Source organism: Pocillopora damicornis, chromosome 1 (assembly GCF_964200805.1).
Source record: "Pocillopora damicornis chromosome 1, jaPocDami1.2, whole genome shotgun sequence".
Taxonomy (NCBI): domain Eukaryota; kingdom Metazoa; phylum Cnidaria; class Anthozoa; order Scleractinia; family Pocilloporidae; genus Pocillopora; species Pocillopora damicornis.
The window spans coordinates 8,963,828-8,982,500 of NC_142670.1; the positions used below are offsets into that span (position 1 = coordinate 8,963,828).

The 18,673-nt window shown below is 37.5% G+C and overlaps 2 protein-coding genes across 2 annotated transcripts in view; both read left to right on the forward strand.

The window, feature by feature from the left end:
- Positions 1-13,564: 13,564 nt before the first annotated feature.
- LOC113672278 (polycystin-1-related protein) lies at positions 13,565-18,378 on the forward strand. The gene is made up of 8 exons (XM_089214894.1): positions 13,565-13,957; positions 14,080-14,235; positions 14,679-14,804; positions 15,106-15,291; positions 15,482-15,730; positions 16,101-16,835; positions 17,152-17,385; positions 17,923-18,378. Exons 1-8 carry the CDS (start codon positions 13,565-13,567, stop codon positions 18,376-18,378), a joined length of 2,535 nt encoding a protein of 844 aa, XP_089071020.1.
- A 114-nt stretch (positions 18,379-18,492) lies between these two features.
- LOC149051833 (polycystin-2-like) overlaps positions 18,493-18,673 on the forward strand; it is a 6,797-nt gene continuing 6,616 nt past the window's right edge. Inside the window, exon 1 of the mRNA XM_089187574.1 lies at positions 18,493-18,673. This exon is cut by the window's right edge and continues 506 nt beyond it. Within this exon, the coding sequence (XP_089043700.1) occupies positions 18,493-18,673 (181 nt within the window).

The following is an 18,673-nucleotide window of genomic DNA, read 5'->3' on the forward strand; positions in this document are numbered from 1 at the left end:
TTAGTCTCACTGGCCCGTTTACGAGTGGAAAAATAGAACTTTCGCGGCTTATGTCAGCAAAAATTTGTCGAATGTGATGTTTACTACACTCACGTCCTACAAAATAGTTGCAAAGACGTTGTCTGAAATACGCCGTTCTTGTGATTTTGTTAAGTTACGGATCATTATAAGGGTGTCGACATATACTAACGGCAACTTGTAATTGAGTAAGTTGATAAGTGTTGCGATGCGTGGGATTCAAACCAACAAAATGTCCACAGCCCTGTCTTTACGTTGTGCGTTAAGTAAGTACAAGCTTTACTACTTCTCTTGGTTATGCTCTAGAAACAAAGAAGATGATGAATTAAAATATGAATTAAGAAATGAATGATGGAAAATGTCGGTATCGGGGTATCCTGCTACCCTCGGCCGCTTCAAACAAAGAGAGACGCAAGTCAAGTGGCAGGTATTCATCTCTCTCGTAAAGGTGCTCGACCGTTTCAAGAAAAAAGTTTGCTTCTTTTTCTGTAACGGCGGCAAAACAATCAAACTCCTTGAATTAGCGCTAGAATAACAACAGGAGAATATCACCAGGAATTTCCCATTCTTAGTTAGGGTTTGTTCGGTCAGTTAACGTTCTACCTCAAGTCTTCACATATTTAGGGGCGGAATTGTACTCGACTCCTTTTCGTTTGATAAGAGTCATTTTTGCAGTCAATAAGCTTCTTCAGGGTGACATGATGCCGACCTGCTTTATGTTTTAGATTTTCAACGTTAGCCTTCCAAGGTAAAAGAAAACGTCAAAACCGATGCTAAAGCGCAACAAATAAAAACTGACTACATGCTATAAGATATTTTGCCAGTACTATTTCATTGTTTGAAATGAAATTGCAAGGAACAGCGAGGTAGTGTAATTCCAAATTTAGCAATTTATGTACCTTAAGATGTTCTGCAAAAAAATAATATATCCCTAGTTTATAACAATAATCAGTCATAGACTTCCCGTTGGAAGTACATCCATCATGTAAACATATGATTTCGGTTGCATGTTGCTATTTGTCTGCGTTTAAAACTAGCCTGTGAATGGCGAGAGATAAAAAAAGGGAAGATTTCTAAGATGAAACTTAAAAAGAATCCTGGCTCTAAGCACAATTATCGAGGAAACTCGATGAGGAATGGTTGAAGAAACTCACCAAAACAGATAAGGGCTCGTAGTTGAAGCGACGCGCACACGGTCAGCAACCATTAACGAGTTCAAAGGAACTTTGAAGCTGCTTTTGAGTTAAAAAAAAAGTTCAATCCAAATTTCCGGTCAGCAGATTATTTAACTACGGTCTGGTAAGTGCAACTATTGCCTGCAAAATATGTTTTTGCTGACAGTCTCCCGAGACAACGAGGGACACTTCTGTGTTTCTATTGGCGATCGGCATTGCGAAAAATTTAGAGTGTTGACATAACTTGGCATGTAGTCACTTAAAGGCGTGAATTATTAATATAACTTTGGAAGGAAAAAGAAAAAAAAATGCCTTGTCACTACGCGATAATAGAGAATGTAAACCATACGGTTTGCATTGAAATTCGGTTTTCGGACTCCGTAGCATACCAACCGCAAAACCCGGTGGGGTTTCGTTTTTCGAAATGAATCTCCCGCAATTACTTTGGACGTAAAAAAGAAAAAAAAAAAACCAAGCAAACAAGAACATTATGGGTTGTTAATAGATTGAATATCAGAAGACTGTGGAACCTTAGCAATCTCTGGAACCAGCGGAACTTGCGGAACCGTTATGATGAAAAAAAAGCCATAAGTACTAAAATACCTTAACGCTGTTCGAGATTTTGATTTCGGGTATAAAGAAGATAACGTTATAAGAGAAATATGTTTGTTAGTTCTTTTTTGTTGTTTTTTGTTTGATTATTATTATTTTTTATTAATATTATTTTTTTCTATCTACCTTGACGTCCAACCACAGGAAACCCAAGTTCCCATAGGGAGCATCCGCGAAATTGCAAATATGCTCTCGTTAACAATGGGTTGGTGAAATATAAGTATTAGCATGTCAATAAACAATCGTGCTCTCAACATTTAAAGATCTGGACTAGTTTTGAATAGGTACAAATTTCACCGCCCAAGTGTTTGTTTTTTTACATCTTGCGAATTTTTTGTGGCTGGTTCAGGGCAATTTAGCTCGGTTTTAGTTCATCTCCTTTGCCCACTACATAATACTTTCCAAGTTACGTCTGCGAGTAACGACAACCAAACGAATCCCTTGAACATTCGCGAAGGTCAACCGTATCCTTAAAATTTTTTTCCATATGTAATAAGTTTTGTTCGACTGGTTGCGGAGATACTGCTTTTTTTTTTTAATTCCTCAGTCAGCTCCTTAGGGAAGGTAAAAAAGTCATGGTTAGATTTTAAGGCGCATGTAGCGAATAAAATGCTTTAGCACTAATCTAACCTGAAATCTGAGAAACTCTTTTGTTGTTTCAAATGTTATTTTCAACATAACAATCAAATACTTTGCCCATTTTCTCTTCTACAGTCATCCTTCATTTGATGATGGAATTGCCAGGAACAGGTGAGGCAGTGTAATTACAATTTAATATTTATGTATCTTTAAATAAACTAAAAAAAAGGGTCTTAATGAATTATTAAAATGATTAGTCGTAGACTTCCTGCTGCAATGACATCGTTTTGCGGTTAAAAACGTTAGTTGGAAAGCAAAAAAAACAAAAGTCAAAGACTAACGTTGCTATTGCCCTGATTTCCCCAATTTCCACTTTTAAAACCTTGCCTAATTCTAATTTTTCCTTCGGTGAGGTAGAGGGTTTTGATGCCCATTGTTTTATTATCATTAATGGTATATTTTTTTTCTCTTCTCCATCTTTATCGTTATTACTATTGTTATCATCAGTATACATTTTTTCGTTTATTTATTTATTCCTTTGTCTCCATGCCATCATCAGAATTATCACTATTGTTACAATCAGTATACATTTTCTTCGTTTATTTATTCGTTTATTTTTTTTTATAGAGTGCCAAGCAACCTGTTTCAAAAACTCCTCCTACATATTTTCGAAAAGCGGAAGATATTGGAAGGGCAACGAGAAAGTCTGTTATCGCCAGGGAGGTTACTTAGTCTCCATCGAAACTTAAGAAGAATGGCAGTTTATCAGTCATGAGATTCAAAAGCGTGGTACTTCGAATACTAGTGCGTGGCACATTGGTTTAAGGAAGAGAAACGGGTATTGGACTTGGGAGAGTTTAGGGAAGATTCGCGGAGTTTGGACTTGGCAGAGTGGAGAAAAACTAAATATTTCGAAATGGCGAGATTCTCAGCCAGATGGTAACGACAATTACGCGGAAATATCTCAGAATGGAGGCCTCTTTAATGGTATCTCTTGGGGTGATAAAAACGCCTTCATTTGCGAGATACCCGGAGGTAAGATCACATTCCAACCATGAAGTATATTATGTGCTGAAACATTAGCAGTCTTGCACTTGTGTCAGGAAAATTTATCTTGCTTCTTAAAAGTAAAAATGTTGTTCACATAATATGCTCGGCTCACCTCACTTGTACGTGTGAGCAACGAATGAACTTTTAAGCGTGTATCAGTAGCTGAACATAATGCCCATGGAAAAAAACGGGGACATATGTTTCGAAAAAAAAAATGATCACTCTGGGATTTTCTCTTTTTTGCATCGCCTGCAGCTGGAAAAAACAGCGATGGAAACTGTACATTTCACAACTTTTGTCGAGCGCGCTGAGATTGGGATAATCTAACCGACGGAATTTACAAGGCGTGATCACTGACGTCAGTGAGTGAATCCATGTTCTTTTAAACATAACGCATCGAAGTATGTATGCCCAAGGTCTTGATTTCCTGTACTGAAGACAGAGTGCACAGTTTTTCCCGACATTAGCTTGTAAATAACAGTTTTTTTTCTTTTAAACTCAACGAAATATTTTCCAAAAGAACCCTAGTAATTTTGGGCTGTAATTACGGCAAGATCCTCCATGAACTGAACAATTTTTGAACGAGTAAATGGTAGTTGAAACAGACTGAGGTAATGCAAATTAAATAGAGGCTTTACCGAAATATTTTTATTTGTGTAATGGAAAAGGTGATTTAAAAGGCTTCCAAACAAACTTTGAAACATTTTTTTTTAACAGGTATCTATCACAACCTGACACCTGTAAAGTAGAGAGCGTGTAAGAAACAAAGGCGCATGCACGTTTTAAAAAAGAAAACAACAACAACAAGAACATCAACGGCACTGGTTTGGCAAACAAACTTAAGCTCAATGTCTGTCACAGGAATTTTTTCTTTAAAAACAGTCAATGATCTTACAGAAAGTATTACTCACTTCCATCAACTATTGATGAACGAAGTATAGCTCTGTTCAGTCGGTAAATGGCAAGTAATTGTAAGTAAATTTAAATCTGTTTCGAGATTGAGGGAGTTTGCTCGTTTACTTGGTGCAATCGAATGGAATTTTAATGCCGCTTTTTCTCGTTGAATTCCTTCATTTTCTGTTGTGAAGTTTACGGTACAAATGTCCATATTGAGCGGACTTGCAAAGACTTACCGAAAGCGTATTTAAAGTATAGAACTGAAGATATCGCTCACTGTTTTTTTAATTAACAAATTGTTTGAACGATTTCAATTTCAGATATAAAATGAATGAAAACCCCATCAATTAATTCAATTCTAAACAAATACGTTACGTTCTAACTTCCTGAGTTACTTCTAGTGAAGGTCTAGGTTAATACCAAACGGTTTTTGTGCCGCGTGTCAACCCATTTAATGGCATATTTGCTACCAAAAATCGTTTCAAAACCATTATTTTTGCCGGCAGCCACAGTGACTTGAGAAAGAGAAGGAGAGGATTAATAAGCAATTAATCAGCTTGGTTTGCTTTAAAGTGATTTACGTAAAAATACTTCTCAGCTGGCAAAGCGAAATATATTTATGAAAAAAGGCAACGAAGCTAAGGTTGTAGCTAACGACTCGAGCAAGCGTTGCCGTGCCGCTGAGCAGAGATAAGAAAATCCGGACCGCATTAAGAACCACAAAGATTGCAGGACTCGTTACCGTGCCCTCTTAGAAAAACAAATAATAAATACAGCTCTTTTGGGAGAAATTTGCGGGAAAAAGCGTGTCAGAAGTGCAAGCGATAACCTTGACAGGTATTGTGGGTGGCTTTCAGGTCATGGTCCGACGACCTCAAGATTTCAGGGAAATCTGAGAAAATGTCATTTTAAGGACAAGTCATCACGGGTTTGAACCTGTTTTTAATACGACTGACTTTAAATTCCAAACTGCATGAAAAACGGAAAAAAAGTACAAGCAAACCCTAATTAATTTATCCTTACTTACTTTACATGTCAATGTTGATTACCGCCACCTAGATAGTCTTTTGAGTTTGTCGCATGTACTTTAAATTGTTGTTTTTGTTTTTGTTTTTTCCACAACCTTTCCCATAACAACTGTATGCGATGAACTGCGTATCTCCAGTTGCACATTTATAAGAACTTACATTCACATTTAATTTTACGTTTTTTAAGTCTGTTCAGGTGGGGGAGGAAGAATAAGGGGCGGGGTGAAGGGAGGTGTCAGTTCAACAGAGAAGTAATTAATTTTCAAAAACTCGACTACCAAAACTACATGAACTCACAGATAATCTTAGCTGATGTGAAGTTAACTAATTCAGAAAAGCAGGTTAGAGATGGCGGACGCCGTAGGGAAGAAAGATGTATAGTATTAATTGACAATGATCAAACATAAACTGGAGGTGTTAAAAAAAACAGGAATCATATAAAAAAAAATCATAAACTGTAAAAAAAAAAAAAAAAAAGGAATTACATGAAAAATAAGTCCCGTTTTCTTTCTCATTTATTTTTCTCCTTTATTGTGATTGTGATTTTAATCTTTTTATGTCATCATCATTATTATTATTTATCACTCTGATTATCATTATGATAATTAGTATTTTTGCTTTTATTTTTATCATTTTGTAGAATGCCTAAATATAACTTTTAAAAACTCTTGGTACATAATTTCGGTGCGTGAAACGGGATGTTCCTGGCCCTGGGCCAGAGAAACCTGCCAAAACCAAGGAGGGGACCTAGTTTCCATTGAAACCGAAGAAGAATGGAATTTCATCAATGACCAGATTCAAAGGCGAAATAATACGTACTATGGAAATACATGGATTATTGGTTTAACAAAAGAGGCCGGGAATTGGACTTGGGTGAATGGAAGACCGCTGACTATTTGCAAATGGGAACAAGGGGAGCCAAGAGGTGAACACGACGCGGCTTTCATGTACAAGCGGTCCAGTAATGGGGAGCAGGGCGTGTTTGGTGGTGTTAATGTCACAAGTATAAGATATCGCCACGCTTATATTTGTGAGATTTCCGAGGGTAAGTTGTTATTTTTGTTGTTGTTTTGTTTTGTTTTTTCTGTTTCTTTGCTTTCTTTAATATTATTTTGAGGAAGCTAACGGCAACAGAAGCGCTTAGGCATCATAAAAACATTATTTGATATCGTTTGTGGAACTTATGAAAGGATTTACATGAACCCTCTGACAGTCAGAATCAAGTTTACACTAACATTTGAATGAATGAAAATATGTTTGAAACGATATCAATTAACGTTTTCACGATACATATGTCTAACTTTTAGCTTTGTGAGCAGAGGAAAATTACAGATGGTTCTGTTACCAGTAATAACAGTAAACTTTCAATTATCTATTATTTTCGTATAGTTAATTTATTGTTTCGATTGAACAAAATGATGGTGAATACCAATTGCGAAGAAATATCAGTCCAATTGCTTTTTTAGATAACAACGTGTGATGACGTGAAGTGCGTTATCTTTTGCAAAGAGCCATGCCAGGGACTCATGTCTTTTGAGATACATGCCAATTATCGTTTTATAAAACGAATACAAAATACTTGCAAATTTATTTTTTCTTCGCATAGCGGAATCAGTTCTGTGTTTATTCTATTTTATTTTAATATCCGCTTGTTTGAGCTATAAAGTTGTAGGTTCTAATTTCGATGCAATGCAAAATGTGCAGTGAACATAATAAACTAATTAGAATATGGCGGACATTTCGGTCGACCTAGCAACCATTACTCTATAGCGAGGTTAGTACGGGTTACCTTAGCTCTCGTATGTCACCAGAGTGCGTATATACATTTTCTTGTTTAAAAAATGGTCAAAACCGAATTCGAATTTTATTGATGTCCCGCTTACCAAAAAGATAAACATAGGAATGCTTAGCATGCAAGACTTATTATTTTGGCTTGGAGGGTTGTGATGGGACACTGCGTTCTTAACGGTTTCAGTTTTGTAACAGAAAAAGAGCATAACTTTTATAATAACGATAATATCGCATTACTTCTCCTTAACAGAAAGGAAAAAAACCCAACTTTATCTGACCTCACACAGGTTTTTTGTGGTCCGTTGTATCTACTGTATAAAAAAAACTTTTTAGCGAAAATAAAATGCATCGGTCCCACGCTTACCTTTGTGTCCTTCGCAGCTGTCTCGTCAGGTCTCGTCCCACAACGCCCTCTATTCCCAGTTCGAGAGCGAGTGCGTTGCGGGACGTGACCAAATAACTGTTGTAAAACAGACTACCCTTACTGGCGTTCCTCTGACAGAGAAGAAATTAACATTATTCGTCTACAGTTAGCTGCCTAAAAAATATAATTCCACGTAATTTTACTGCGAAAGGCAAAATGAAACTCTATTGCATCTCCAATAGACCTTAACCAAAGATATATTGGGATCTCGAATAAGTGCAGATATATTAAACAAGAGAAAATGATTATAGTATTTCAAAGAGGGCTCCTCGATTGGTTTTTGCCTGTCTGGCCTGATAACACTGGCCCTCGCCCTCGCCCTCGCCCTCGCCCTCGCCCCCCTCGCGAGGGAAATTGCATCTAGCTATTACGTACGTAAAAGACAACTGGAGGAGGTTATGCACATGCGCGGTTGCGTGCCTAACTTGGAGACCCCAATCGGGCGCGCCAAGAAGCTTAGATACAGAGTGATAAAGTACGCATTTACCAGAGTTCGTGCAGCGCACCGCGGGCACCTGGTTACTGATTACAGAGGGCTTCACGTGGGCTAGCAGAGTTTAAGCAGCGCAATCAAAGGAATTTGGCGTTTTGAGCGGAAAGTCATACTGATCAGTTCGTAGTTGAAAGCTTCATTGATTCTCGGTAATTACACTGCAAGAGAAACGCGAAAGACGACATGAAAAGACTGATTTGAAACTGCGAATATCTATCGAAGAGCGACGTGAGAAGGAAAGACAAAGAGCTCCGGAAAAAAAGAAAAAAGACTGAAAAGAGGTCAACAACAAAGAAAAAGCAAACTAGAGAGGAGCCGAGAAAGGAGAGACAGGAGGTAAGTTGATGCTTATCTAGTTTACTCCTACGCTAAGTCCCAAAACAATTTTAACAATCGTTAAACAATTCATTACGGTTTTACTACAGTGACGTATTCAAACAATACTCTACATATTCAAAACTGTTTACATAATTTCTTGCGTAATTGTACACATTCTATTTGCCCTCCACACTTCTTGGCATCGGTATTTTAGAGCGATTTTTTTTCAAGGCCGCGTGAAGGGTAGCACATCGACCGAAAAATGACTACCCTCAAAGTTAAGTCAGATATTCTGTATAGTGAACTTAGAAACGTGGTAAAGTTTCTCGCCCAGATTTGCTTCTTTATTCTGGAAAATTTGCGAAAACTGAAACGAGCGTCGGTAGCCGTAACTTGGCGTAAAGTAATGCCCAGAGTTGAGACATATGAAATTTGCTCGTGAAAAGTGCAAAAGAATGCAAGCTCTTCTCAATTTGACAGATATTTATTTGAAGGATTGACGAATGTTTTAAGTTTAAAACGGGACCATTTCATTAAATTTGACGCTCGCGGAAGGCTATTGGAAATCACCAATATTTCAAAATACAAATATCGCATTTCCTAGCAATTTTCAAATTAATACTTTCCCTGTGTGGTATACCTCAGTATCGGCTCAGATTAAGCTCGTAATAAGTGGAATAAGTATTGTTTTCGAGGATATAAAAATTAGTTTAGCGCTTTGCATTTCCGCACGGAAAGACCAGGCTAAACTTTTTAAAAATCGCAACATCGTCTTTACGTCACGACAGACATTCTTTTACTAAGCACATCATTGTTAAATACAAAATTCTCAGCAAATTTTGGCAATAAGCCACGTGCTCGATCAGTGAAATCAATACAATAAGCTACCCTAACGACAACAGACTGGTTCTTTATAACTTCTTTCGTTTCAAATTGTCATTTATTTCCCATGGCGAAATTGTCTGCAATAACACATTTTGTAAAGTAGCAGCAGGCGTCTGTTTTTCTTTCCATGTTCGAACACATTTAAGTTGTAAGAAAGTTTTGAGATAAAATTGAGCTTCCTAGTGAACTTGAAAAAGAACGATTTAATCATTTACAGAAGTAAGTCAACAGTTCTTTTCCAAACTTTGAAGAAGGACAGCAATCTGAAATTAGTGTAGATGTAATACACTCAAACACTCAAGGGTTCTTCACGCAGGGCTGAACGTATTGCAATCTTGCCCACATCTTGCAATCTTACGGCCACAAATAATCGTCAATAACTGAAAGTTTTTTCAAAATTTCGACTGTAAAATTAGGGAAAGTCTAAAGTTAAGTTAAGTTTTCCGAAAGAAAAAAAAATCACAGAATACTGGAGGGAAACTTCAATTGTCACTTATAGATACTAAAAATATATGGTTGCAAGAAAAAGCACACAACACCAAATCAAAGGGCTCTTGGAGCCAGCTCATTCATTTGCATTGATTTCTTGGACTTGCTGAATATAGGTACAGTTAAATTCGGTTTATATGAACTTTCAAGACTTTTGGAATAAATTTTATTTTATTTTTGCGCAGTTGTGTGTTAAGAAAACTTGTGCATTCGGGGTGATGGGAATTGGAAAAAAGGTTATGTGGGCTGGAGGTGGGATGGGCAGAGGTTATTAGGCAGGCAGTGTCCTTTTTGTGGGGCGGTTCCTCATGTAAGCCAATAACAATACAAGGCACATATGCGCAAATCAGTGTGTGTATACCCCTGAACGTTGAGGACCAAGAAAAAAGTATAAATTCTCATTCTGCATTCTGTACCCAGTCTGCAGTCTGCATTTTGTACCTAGTCTGCATTTCGTACCCGGTCTGCAGTCTGCAGTCTGCATTTTGTACCGACCGGATTTGCATTGCTGTTTTTGTTCGAGGGAGCCTCAAGTCCAAACCGAAATATCGGGGCTCAAATTATATTTTAGTGAGACTATCTTGGCCGTGTGGGCTGTATGTTGAAGAGTTCCCGAGGACAAGCACAATCATGGAGCAATGATTACTTTATACCAACTGAAGACGAACGCTTGCGGGGCTTAACAATATGGCTGCCTCTGATACCCTTCTGCGTGATCACAGCGTGTTGAAATGAGCTCGCTACGGGTCCCCTAGGTGTAGACATTTTGGCTTCTCAATTCAAGTTGCATTTTTAGAAATTCGGAACTGTAATTTGTGCTTATTATCTTTATCAAACCCTAAAAACATTTCATTTTTTTCTGCGTGAATTTCTGAGCTTCACCGAAATTAATTTAGATTTTTTTAGGATGCGAGACTATTTCCGTTGACAGTCTGCAGTGCAACTTCCGTCCACGGAATACAACTTCCGTCCACGGTTGAGAACTTCCGTCAACATCTGCTTTACCTCAATATCTCATTCATTGCTTTCAGCATGAATGAGCTAAAAAATCAAACTGAAGTGACTATACCTGTACATGAAGATCATGACATTTTGAAGCATTTGTTTTTATTGGTGATTGACTTGTGATATGTTTAAAGTTTTTCCTACTCATCTGCAGGTTAATTAGGTTTTGGATTTACATTCAATTAACTATTGGTTCTTACGTCAGCGTGCGTTCCTCGATGAAGCACGCGGGAAGTTTGGAGAGCACGAAAGATGCGTAAGAGTTGCTCGACGTGTAGCCGTGAGCAACTCCAGCCTTTTGAGTGCTCACCAAACTTCCTGCGTGCTTCATCGATGAACGCACAGCTGACGTATGAACCAATTGTTTTATAACATTTTCAGCCAGATGGAAAAAAAAATTTTTCTCGAGGGATTTGTTTGCTGACGTCATGAGCGTGCACAATAGGAATACGAAGCACGCTCGCGCAATTGAATTTGATTAGACAAATATACTAGCTATGTTATAAACTTGGTTAGATTTATTCATTGATACTGTTTCATCATGGCTTGTTTGCATGAAATGGTAACTGTAAGAGGCAACATCAAGGGTGAATTATCTTTTAAAATGGAATATTTCAGTGACTCTCTTCATTTTTCTTCGATGCAACATCATTTAGTATTTCTGGAGGACAATTAAAGGAAGCGGGTTGTAAAAAAGTAATAATTTTTTTATTCAGCTCAGTATTTAAACATGAGAGTAACATTTTATGTTTTCACATGTATCAGGATGGTCCAGCTGAAGATGGCCCGGAAAAGTAGTGAAATCTACTCTTCATAACAAGGGTGACTTTTGGGGAAACTTGAGCGCCTAATTGGTAAATACGTCTTGGCTTGTACTTCTGATGATAACAGTTTGCTGACAAAGGAAATTGAAATGTCAGTCCCTATACAGGAATGTACCTTTCATCTGACCTGTACAATGAGAACTGAAATGATGTATTTGTGCTTAGCACAACTACTTTATTTATAGTGGAACCCCCTCACCCTCTGAGAAGAAAAGTTAATGATTTTTTGTAAACACGAATGTATGAGAGAAGCTCTGGAGCTATTGACCCTGTTTTTGTTAGAATGCATAAGGTTCAATGATTGTAATGATTATTTGTCAGCTATCAAACTTTTCACTTATATTAATCATAATTGTAACAGCATGATTGCCATACGTACTTCTTCAAAAGTTGTTGGAGCTGAGTCTGTAGCCTGTAATCCTTTGTTAAGAATTGTGCAATTATTTAATTTTGCAGTATTTACCACGTTGTAACATGTAAATTGGATGGCAATAAATATTCAGGCTCAAGATTTCAAAAGTGGTGTTCTTACAAATGCTGTTACCCATTCTTCAAAGGAAACTTTGATTTAATCAATTGATGACAAGATATTTGAGTTTAAAAAGAAAAAAATCTGGAAAACCAATAATACTCTTCTAATTAGGACTGAAATTCATGGGCAATCTCCTCTTTGACGTCATGTTTTTATTTTGACCTGCCTCCTTCCCTTTAATGTTTAGGGGTACATAAATTATCCCTCTCACTCCCTGTGGGTGACTAGCATTCTATTTCTCCTTACAATATCAACCCTGAATCAAACATTAAGGTCGATAGATGAAATTCTTATTGCGTAACAAATTCTCTTATTCAGAACATTAGGAAATGCACAGACAACAGTGTTGAGAATATACACAATGATCTTAGGGTGTACAAAAGGATGAGTACGTTATTTATATTTTGACACATGGAGATTGAATCAATTCACACCCACATAGTGCAGAAGGCAAGAATATGAGAGCTATAACTTGATAGGTTTTAAAAATAATAATTTGGAGAGTTTTGCAAACCATATCCTACTTCTACCTTCCTCTGGATAACAAGTAACAGTCATTAATAAAGGGGTAAGTTTCTAAAGAAACTGTGGTGCTGCGTCGGTGGGAGAGTATGTATGCATATTTTCCAGACTGTTCTCTACACGTTTCCCAAGTTGCTGAATCAAGTAGAACAATCAAAAGCTTCTTTACTTGGTGATCATCGCTTTTATTCTCATGGGCTTAATGTGTGACTCAGGGGTGGTACTGTGGGGAGAAATTAAATGTGAGTCATTGTTAGAAGGGTTTTAAGGATTAATGCGTAAACTGTATTTGAAGGTTATCGTTCCAGGTAGGCTAACATAAATTACCGGTAGTTGTACATGAGTCTTGATCGTGTTGTCGCAAGAACGTTTGAGTCAATTTGATTTAAATAACCTAAACTGAATAAGTAGAAATATGGAATTTATTCTTCATTCTCCTTTAAGTGAGCATCAAAGTTTTGAAGTCATCACATGAGGCTTATACCACAGGTTTATAGGAAATCTGCATAAGTACGAGTTTTGTCAACATTAAAGCCGTTAATGCATGTGTACGAGGACATATAGACGTTGAAAAAACTGTTAACCCTTTAACTTCCAAGATCTAATTGTTAATTTTCCCCTCTAGCTGCCACACATTTCTCGGTTAGTTGGATGTCACAGGGAGATGTTACATGTTAATCACTTCTGGGAGTTTAAGGGTTAAATGCGGCGAATATTTTGCTTAGATTTCTCATTAAAGTAACCTGTATGGGTTTACTCCTTTTTTTATAATCTTGCTTTTCCAGCTCACGCTGCATTCTAATTTTTCGACTAAATTTCATTTTCTTTCAATATATCTGGAACTCTTGGTGTTAGATATCACAGGTCTATTTAGAACTTTTCTGTACCGGTAATTGCAAGAGATTGTGCAGCTATATGGCGCATGAATTTTTCCCCTGACTCTGTTAATGGTCTATTAGGTGTAAGGATTGGGACTGATAGTAATACTTACGATTTCTCTACAGCAATAACCCCTACAGCAATACCCCCTAGAGGGGGGGACTGCTCCATCACTCCGCCAAGCGGCATCTCACTGGAGACTAATTTCAGTCTGAGCTGTAGCAACTGGGAAAGTGACAACACTCCTCTGTCCTACCAGTTTCAATACAGGCTAGAGAATGGTTTGTACAATGTGTTATATCGTGGCGTTAACAACAACATAACTACCTCTTGGATACCACCTGGGACTAGTACAGATAATTTTACTGTCAAAGTTAACGCTACAGTGACCGACAATTTTGGAATTTCTGCCTCCCCAGTCTCTTTGAAAGTTCAGGTAGGTCGCTAACCATTAGTTTAATGTTTAGCGTGAAAGGATGTGAGAATATTTGATTTCTTTTAGTCCCTATTAGTAATAGATTAATTATAGTTATAGATAACTACTTTTGACTTTTGCAGATCAAGCCATCTCAGAATGTAGCACCCGATTTTATCGCAAACCTTCGTGAGAAATTCATTAAGATAAAAAACCTGAGAGAAGCGGCGCTACTAGCAAACGTTTTACTTCTATCAGTTTCACATGAAACCTCAATGGATTTGCAGGAGAAATACAAGGTAATTTTCAAACCCAATTCGTTACTTAAAAAGTGAAACAAAACTAGTTCATTCTGATAGTATCCGAAAAGCAAAGAGTTTACCAAGGGCCAAACGTGCAAAAAAATGAGATGACATTTATATGAAGAAAATAATAACAATAACAAAAAATCAACTTGAAATTGAGGTTTGAAAATACATTTCATGGGCAGAAATCACCAAATATTCCTTTTTTTTTTGCTTAGACGTTTTCGGTGATTTGATGCATTTAGATCAATCATGCCCTTGCAAATCATTTGATGGGTTTTAACTGGCAATGTCGTAGGGAAACCTGATACGTTGAGTCTAAATATGTCTTTAGATCTATATCTTTGAAACGAGCCTCACATGGGGGATACAGTCTGGTTGCTTATTTCTTTACCGGTTTAAATAACTTTAAGGTAATATCTTTATCGTTGTTTAAGGTGATGAACGACATCCTTAATAAAATTTCGCCCTTGGAAGCGAAAACTGTCTTCGACCTGCTTCAAAAATCATCAGTTATCGGCTCTGCTCTTCAGGTTCTGGAGAAAGTGCCCCAGCAGTTTTTGGTAGGTTAATTACGTAATATTATTTGGGGCTCGAATAGCGTTGGTGGTTACGTCAAGTTTTCATACCGTGAAACTATTTGACCAGAAAAGCTCAAGAAAAACAGCAATAACAACAACAGCAAAGACGAAGAAAACGGAAATGAACAAGCATAAAAACAAGCAACTTTTGCGTTATCAAATGAACCAACCTGTAGTTTTGTACATACTTTAACTAATTCGCCACAAATTATCTCTAGGTCATGGGAAAGAAATCTCAAGGCAAGCATTTTTAGCTTCATCTAAATTCATTTGCACTCCACAGAATTTCTCCTTGTCTGTTATCAGTTCAATGACGTCACGACTATGGTCTCTTGCCCAGAAAGAAGACGTAGCAGACATACCACTGACAAAGCAATCAGCAGAAAACTTGGCTTCATGTCTTAATAGCGTGTTGAAGGCAGCAGCAGTGATTGCATCAGAAAACTTCAAATCAAGTTTTCAACAACTGGTACTGTAATGTACATTAGTCTATATTCATTGGCAAATGGTCCATTGATGATTGTTGTAAACTTAACCGTTACTCCCTTCTTCATTCATATTTGGGACCTTTTAAGGTTTGTTTGTATGTATGTTTGTTTTAAGCTTCCGAAAATCCATAGTTTGCTTACATTATATGGTTATTTATGAAATTTCTACAGGGTAAACTACTGGTAAAGATTTCAATGAAGACCCTCGAGAAAGTTGCAGACTCAGTGTTGGCCTTGACAGTACCTGATGAAAGAACGATATCATTCACGGCAGGACAACTATCCATGACACTCGGAAGATACAGCCTTCATAGACTTTCAGGACTGAAAATAAAAGCAGGAAAAGGCCGGTTTATCTTACCGTCTAAAAGCCAATTGTTACTCTCTGGAGTAAACAAAACAAGTTTTGTAAATGTTCAGGTAAGTATTCCTGCCCTTAAGGCAAATTTCAATCCAAGTTTTTTTTTTTTTTTTGCAGATACCGACACCAGTCAAGCTAAAATAGCACTTAAAGGTTGCTTATTACCTCCAGCAATCATATTTCTTGTTTTGCTTTTGACGTGTTCAACTCTGGCACTTGGGCAGCAAAAAAGAATCGAGTCATGTGACCGAAGAGACCACATGAATGTTATTTATTTTTCGTTGTTTTTCAAATATATTTTCAGTTTTATTTTGATCTCAACTTATGATAACTTATGATTAATAGTAAGAAGGATTACTATGTTTACGTGTTCAATTATAGCAGTCCACAAAAACGAACAAGCAAAATTCTTAATTATTCTTCTTTTAGATGCTCTCATTTTCTTTCAATCCTTACACTTGGGACGCCACAAAGGAGCGAGTTGGCTCTGATGTTGTAACCCTGCTCTTGAAAAACAACGACAGCGAGCTTATTAAAGTATCAAATCTTACGGAAGGCATTGTTATCGTCACGCCTTTAAAACTTCAGAAAATCTCTACTTCAGAAAAGTCATGGTATTTCACAAAGAACGATGATCTACGTTTCCACGAGATAAACGTCAAGTATGAAAACACGCTGCTGATGCTGGAAATCAAACCTCAAGATCCAACCGTACATCTGTTTGTCTATGTGCGTTTTAGTCAGCGACCGACATCTCAAAACTACGACTTCAATGTTACTATCTCTTACGACAAAAAGTGTGTTTGGATGATAAGTGCTCATAACAAAAGTGAAGGTCAAACAGTTTGCTCCTTGAATCCACATGCACCGATACAAGTTCTGGCTGAGCGTCCCGGGAAGTACTTTCTCGGCTTAAAAAATTACAATGCCACAGTGAACTTATCTCATAAAAGGGAGAAAAGATCTTGTCTTGGTGGAAGGCGAAGGAAGCGCTCCTGCGTCGAAGTCAAAGATCCACCACCCACCCCACCCCAGACTGAAAAGGTCTCTGTGATACCAGTCTATGATTCCAAAACAGACCAGAACTTCACTCTAAAAGTGGCCTTAGCTAGTTGTGTTTACTGGTCAGAAAATTTTGACAAGTGGATATCATCTGGCTGTCGGGTAAGTGAAAAGTTAAGGGAAGATTTTCAGGAAAATCTTTTTTTTATATAATTTGACATTGTATTCGACAAAGTTCAGATGATTTGAGCTTTCCCGAGTATTGTTTGCAAAAGCACTGTCGTCTTGTGGTAGTCTTAACTCATTAAGCTTATCATTGAATTCAGGATAATCTTTGACTAGACAAAAGTCGAATCGATTTGATAACCAGCCAGGGCCTAGCAGCGCCTTTAAACAGAAAAAATACAGTGTGATCAGTGTTGACAGCCAAAATGGTAATTTTTGTTGTTATCATCTTCCTTGTATTTTATAATTTCAGGTTTTAGCAGAATTAAATGGATTTTTAAACTGTAGCTGTAGCCATTTGACATCATTTGGGGGAAGTCTCTTAGTCGAACCGAATCCTATTGACTTCGACACGGTTCTAGTCGAGTTTCAGCAGTTATCAGAAACTGGAAATATTGCAGTAATCGTGGCTATTGCGGTGGTTTTATTGTGTTATATGACTGTGCTTGTTGTCGTAAGGAAATTCGACAAGGAAGACGCGAAAAATGTAAGTGTCGAAGTAGATTTTGCTTAGGACCATTGTTTTAACAGAGCATGCTCTCCAGTATAACCCTTTCACTTTCATGATCTGGTCGTCAATTCTCCGCTCCGGTTGCCATACATCTTCTTTCTTTTTTTTTGTAAAAAAGTCATGAAAAGCTGCTAATAGATCAAGATAACAACTTCTCCCTTATAAATTTGAATATTCTCATAACCTTGTACCTGGATAATGTGCGGACATTTTTGGGAGAAGTTACATGTTGATAATCTCTGGGAGTTAAACGGTTTAAATAAAAAAGGTTTTAATGTTGACAACATAATTAGTTTTCAAGGTTTTTTGAGATTGAAATTTTAACTTGAGACTGCGTTGAGCATATCCTTGAAAAAAAATGATGTTTAAAAGTGAAGTGACAGCCAATTAAATTAAACTGTTTACAAAGTTTACGGGTTTTTTTTTCTCTTTTTGGAATGGGACAAAAAGGCAAATTAAGAATACAAATTAGTTAGCTGTGTTGAGAACTCATGGTTTATCATGTTTTTCTAGAGGGAATTACCGATCCAACTTCCATCATCTTCAAGCAGCACCTATGAATACGTTATAGTGATTACCACAGGGGCTTGGAAAAACTCCAGCACGACTGCTCATGTTGCTTTGGAGATCTACGGTTCTGAAGGAAAGAGTGGTATTCTTCAGCTTAGCCAAGAAGAGCCTGGTGCAGTTCAAACGTTATTCTCTCGAGGTAATTCAGATGTTTTTGTACTTTATGTTAACAAATCCCTTGGTTCGATTCAAGAATTACAGATTGGACATGATAATTTTGGAGATAATCCCTCGTGGTACCTAGAGGAAATTGTCATTCGGGACGTACAATCCAAGCAGTCGTGGAAATTCATGGCCAATCAGTGGTTTGCTCTTGAGCGCGGAGACGGGCGCATCGAGCGAATAATCGACAAGACCTCAAATCATCTGGATTTTGGCGATGAAGTTGCAAGACGTTGACGAAGAGGCCTCGCGGAGTGGCACATTTGGATTTCAGTGGCAGCCAAGCTAAGAAAAAGCCGCTTTACAAGAGCGCAGCGGCTTTCCTGCTGCCTTTCAGTACTTTTGACATCCATGTTTGCTAACGCGATGTTCTATAAGGTAGAGGGCAAATATGAACAGCCTATCCAAGTCGGACCGCTGAAAATGTCGTGGAGACAAGTGGTGACTGGAATTGAAAGTGCACTCCTTGTGACGCCCATAAACATTGCCATAGTGTTTCTGTTTCAGAAAGGAGCTGAAAAGTCAACGACGA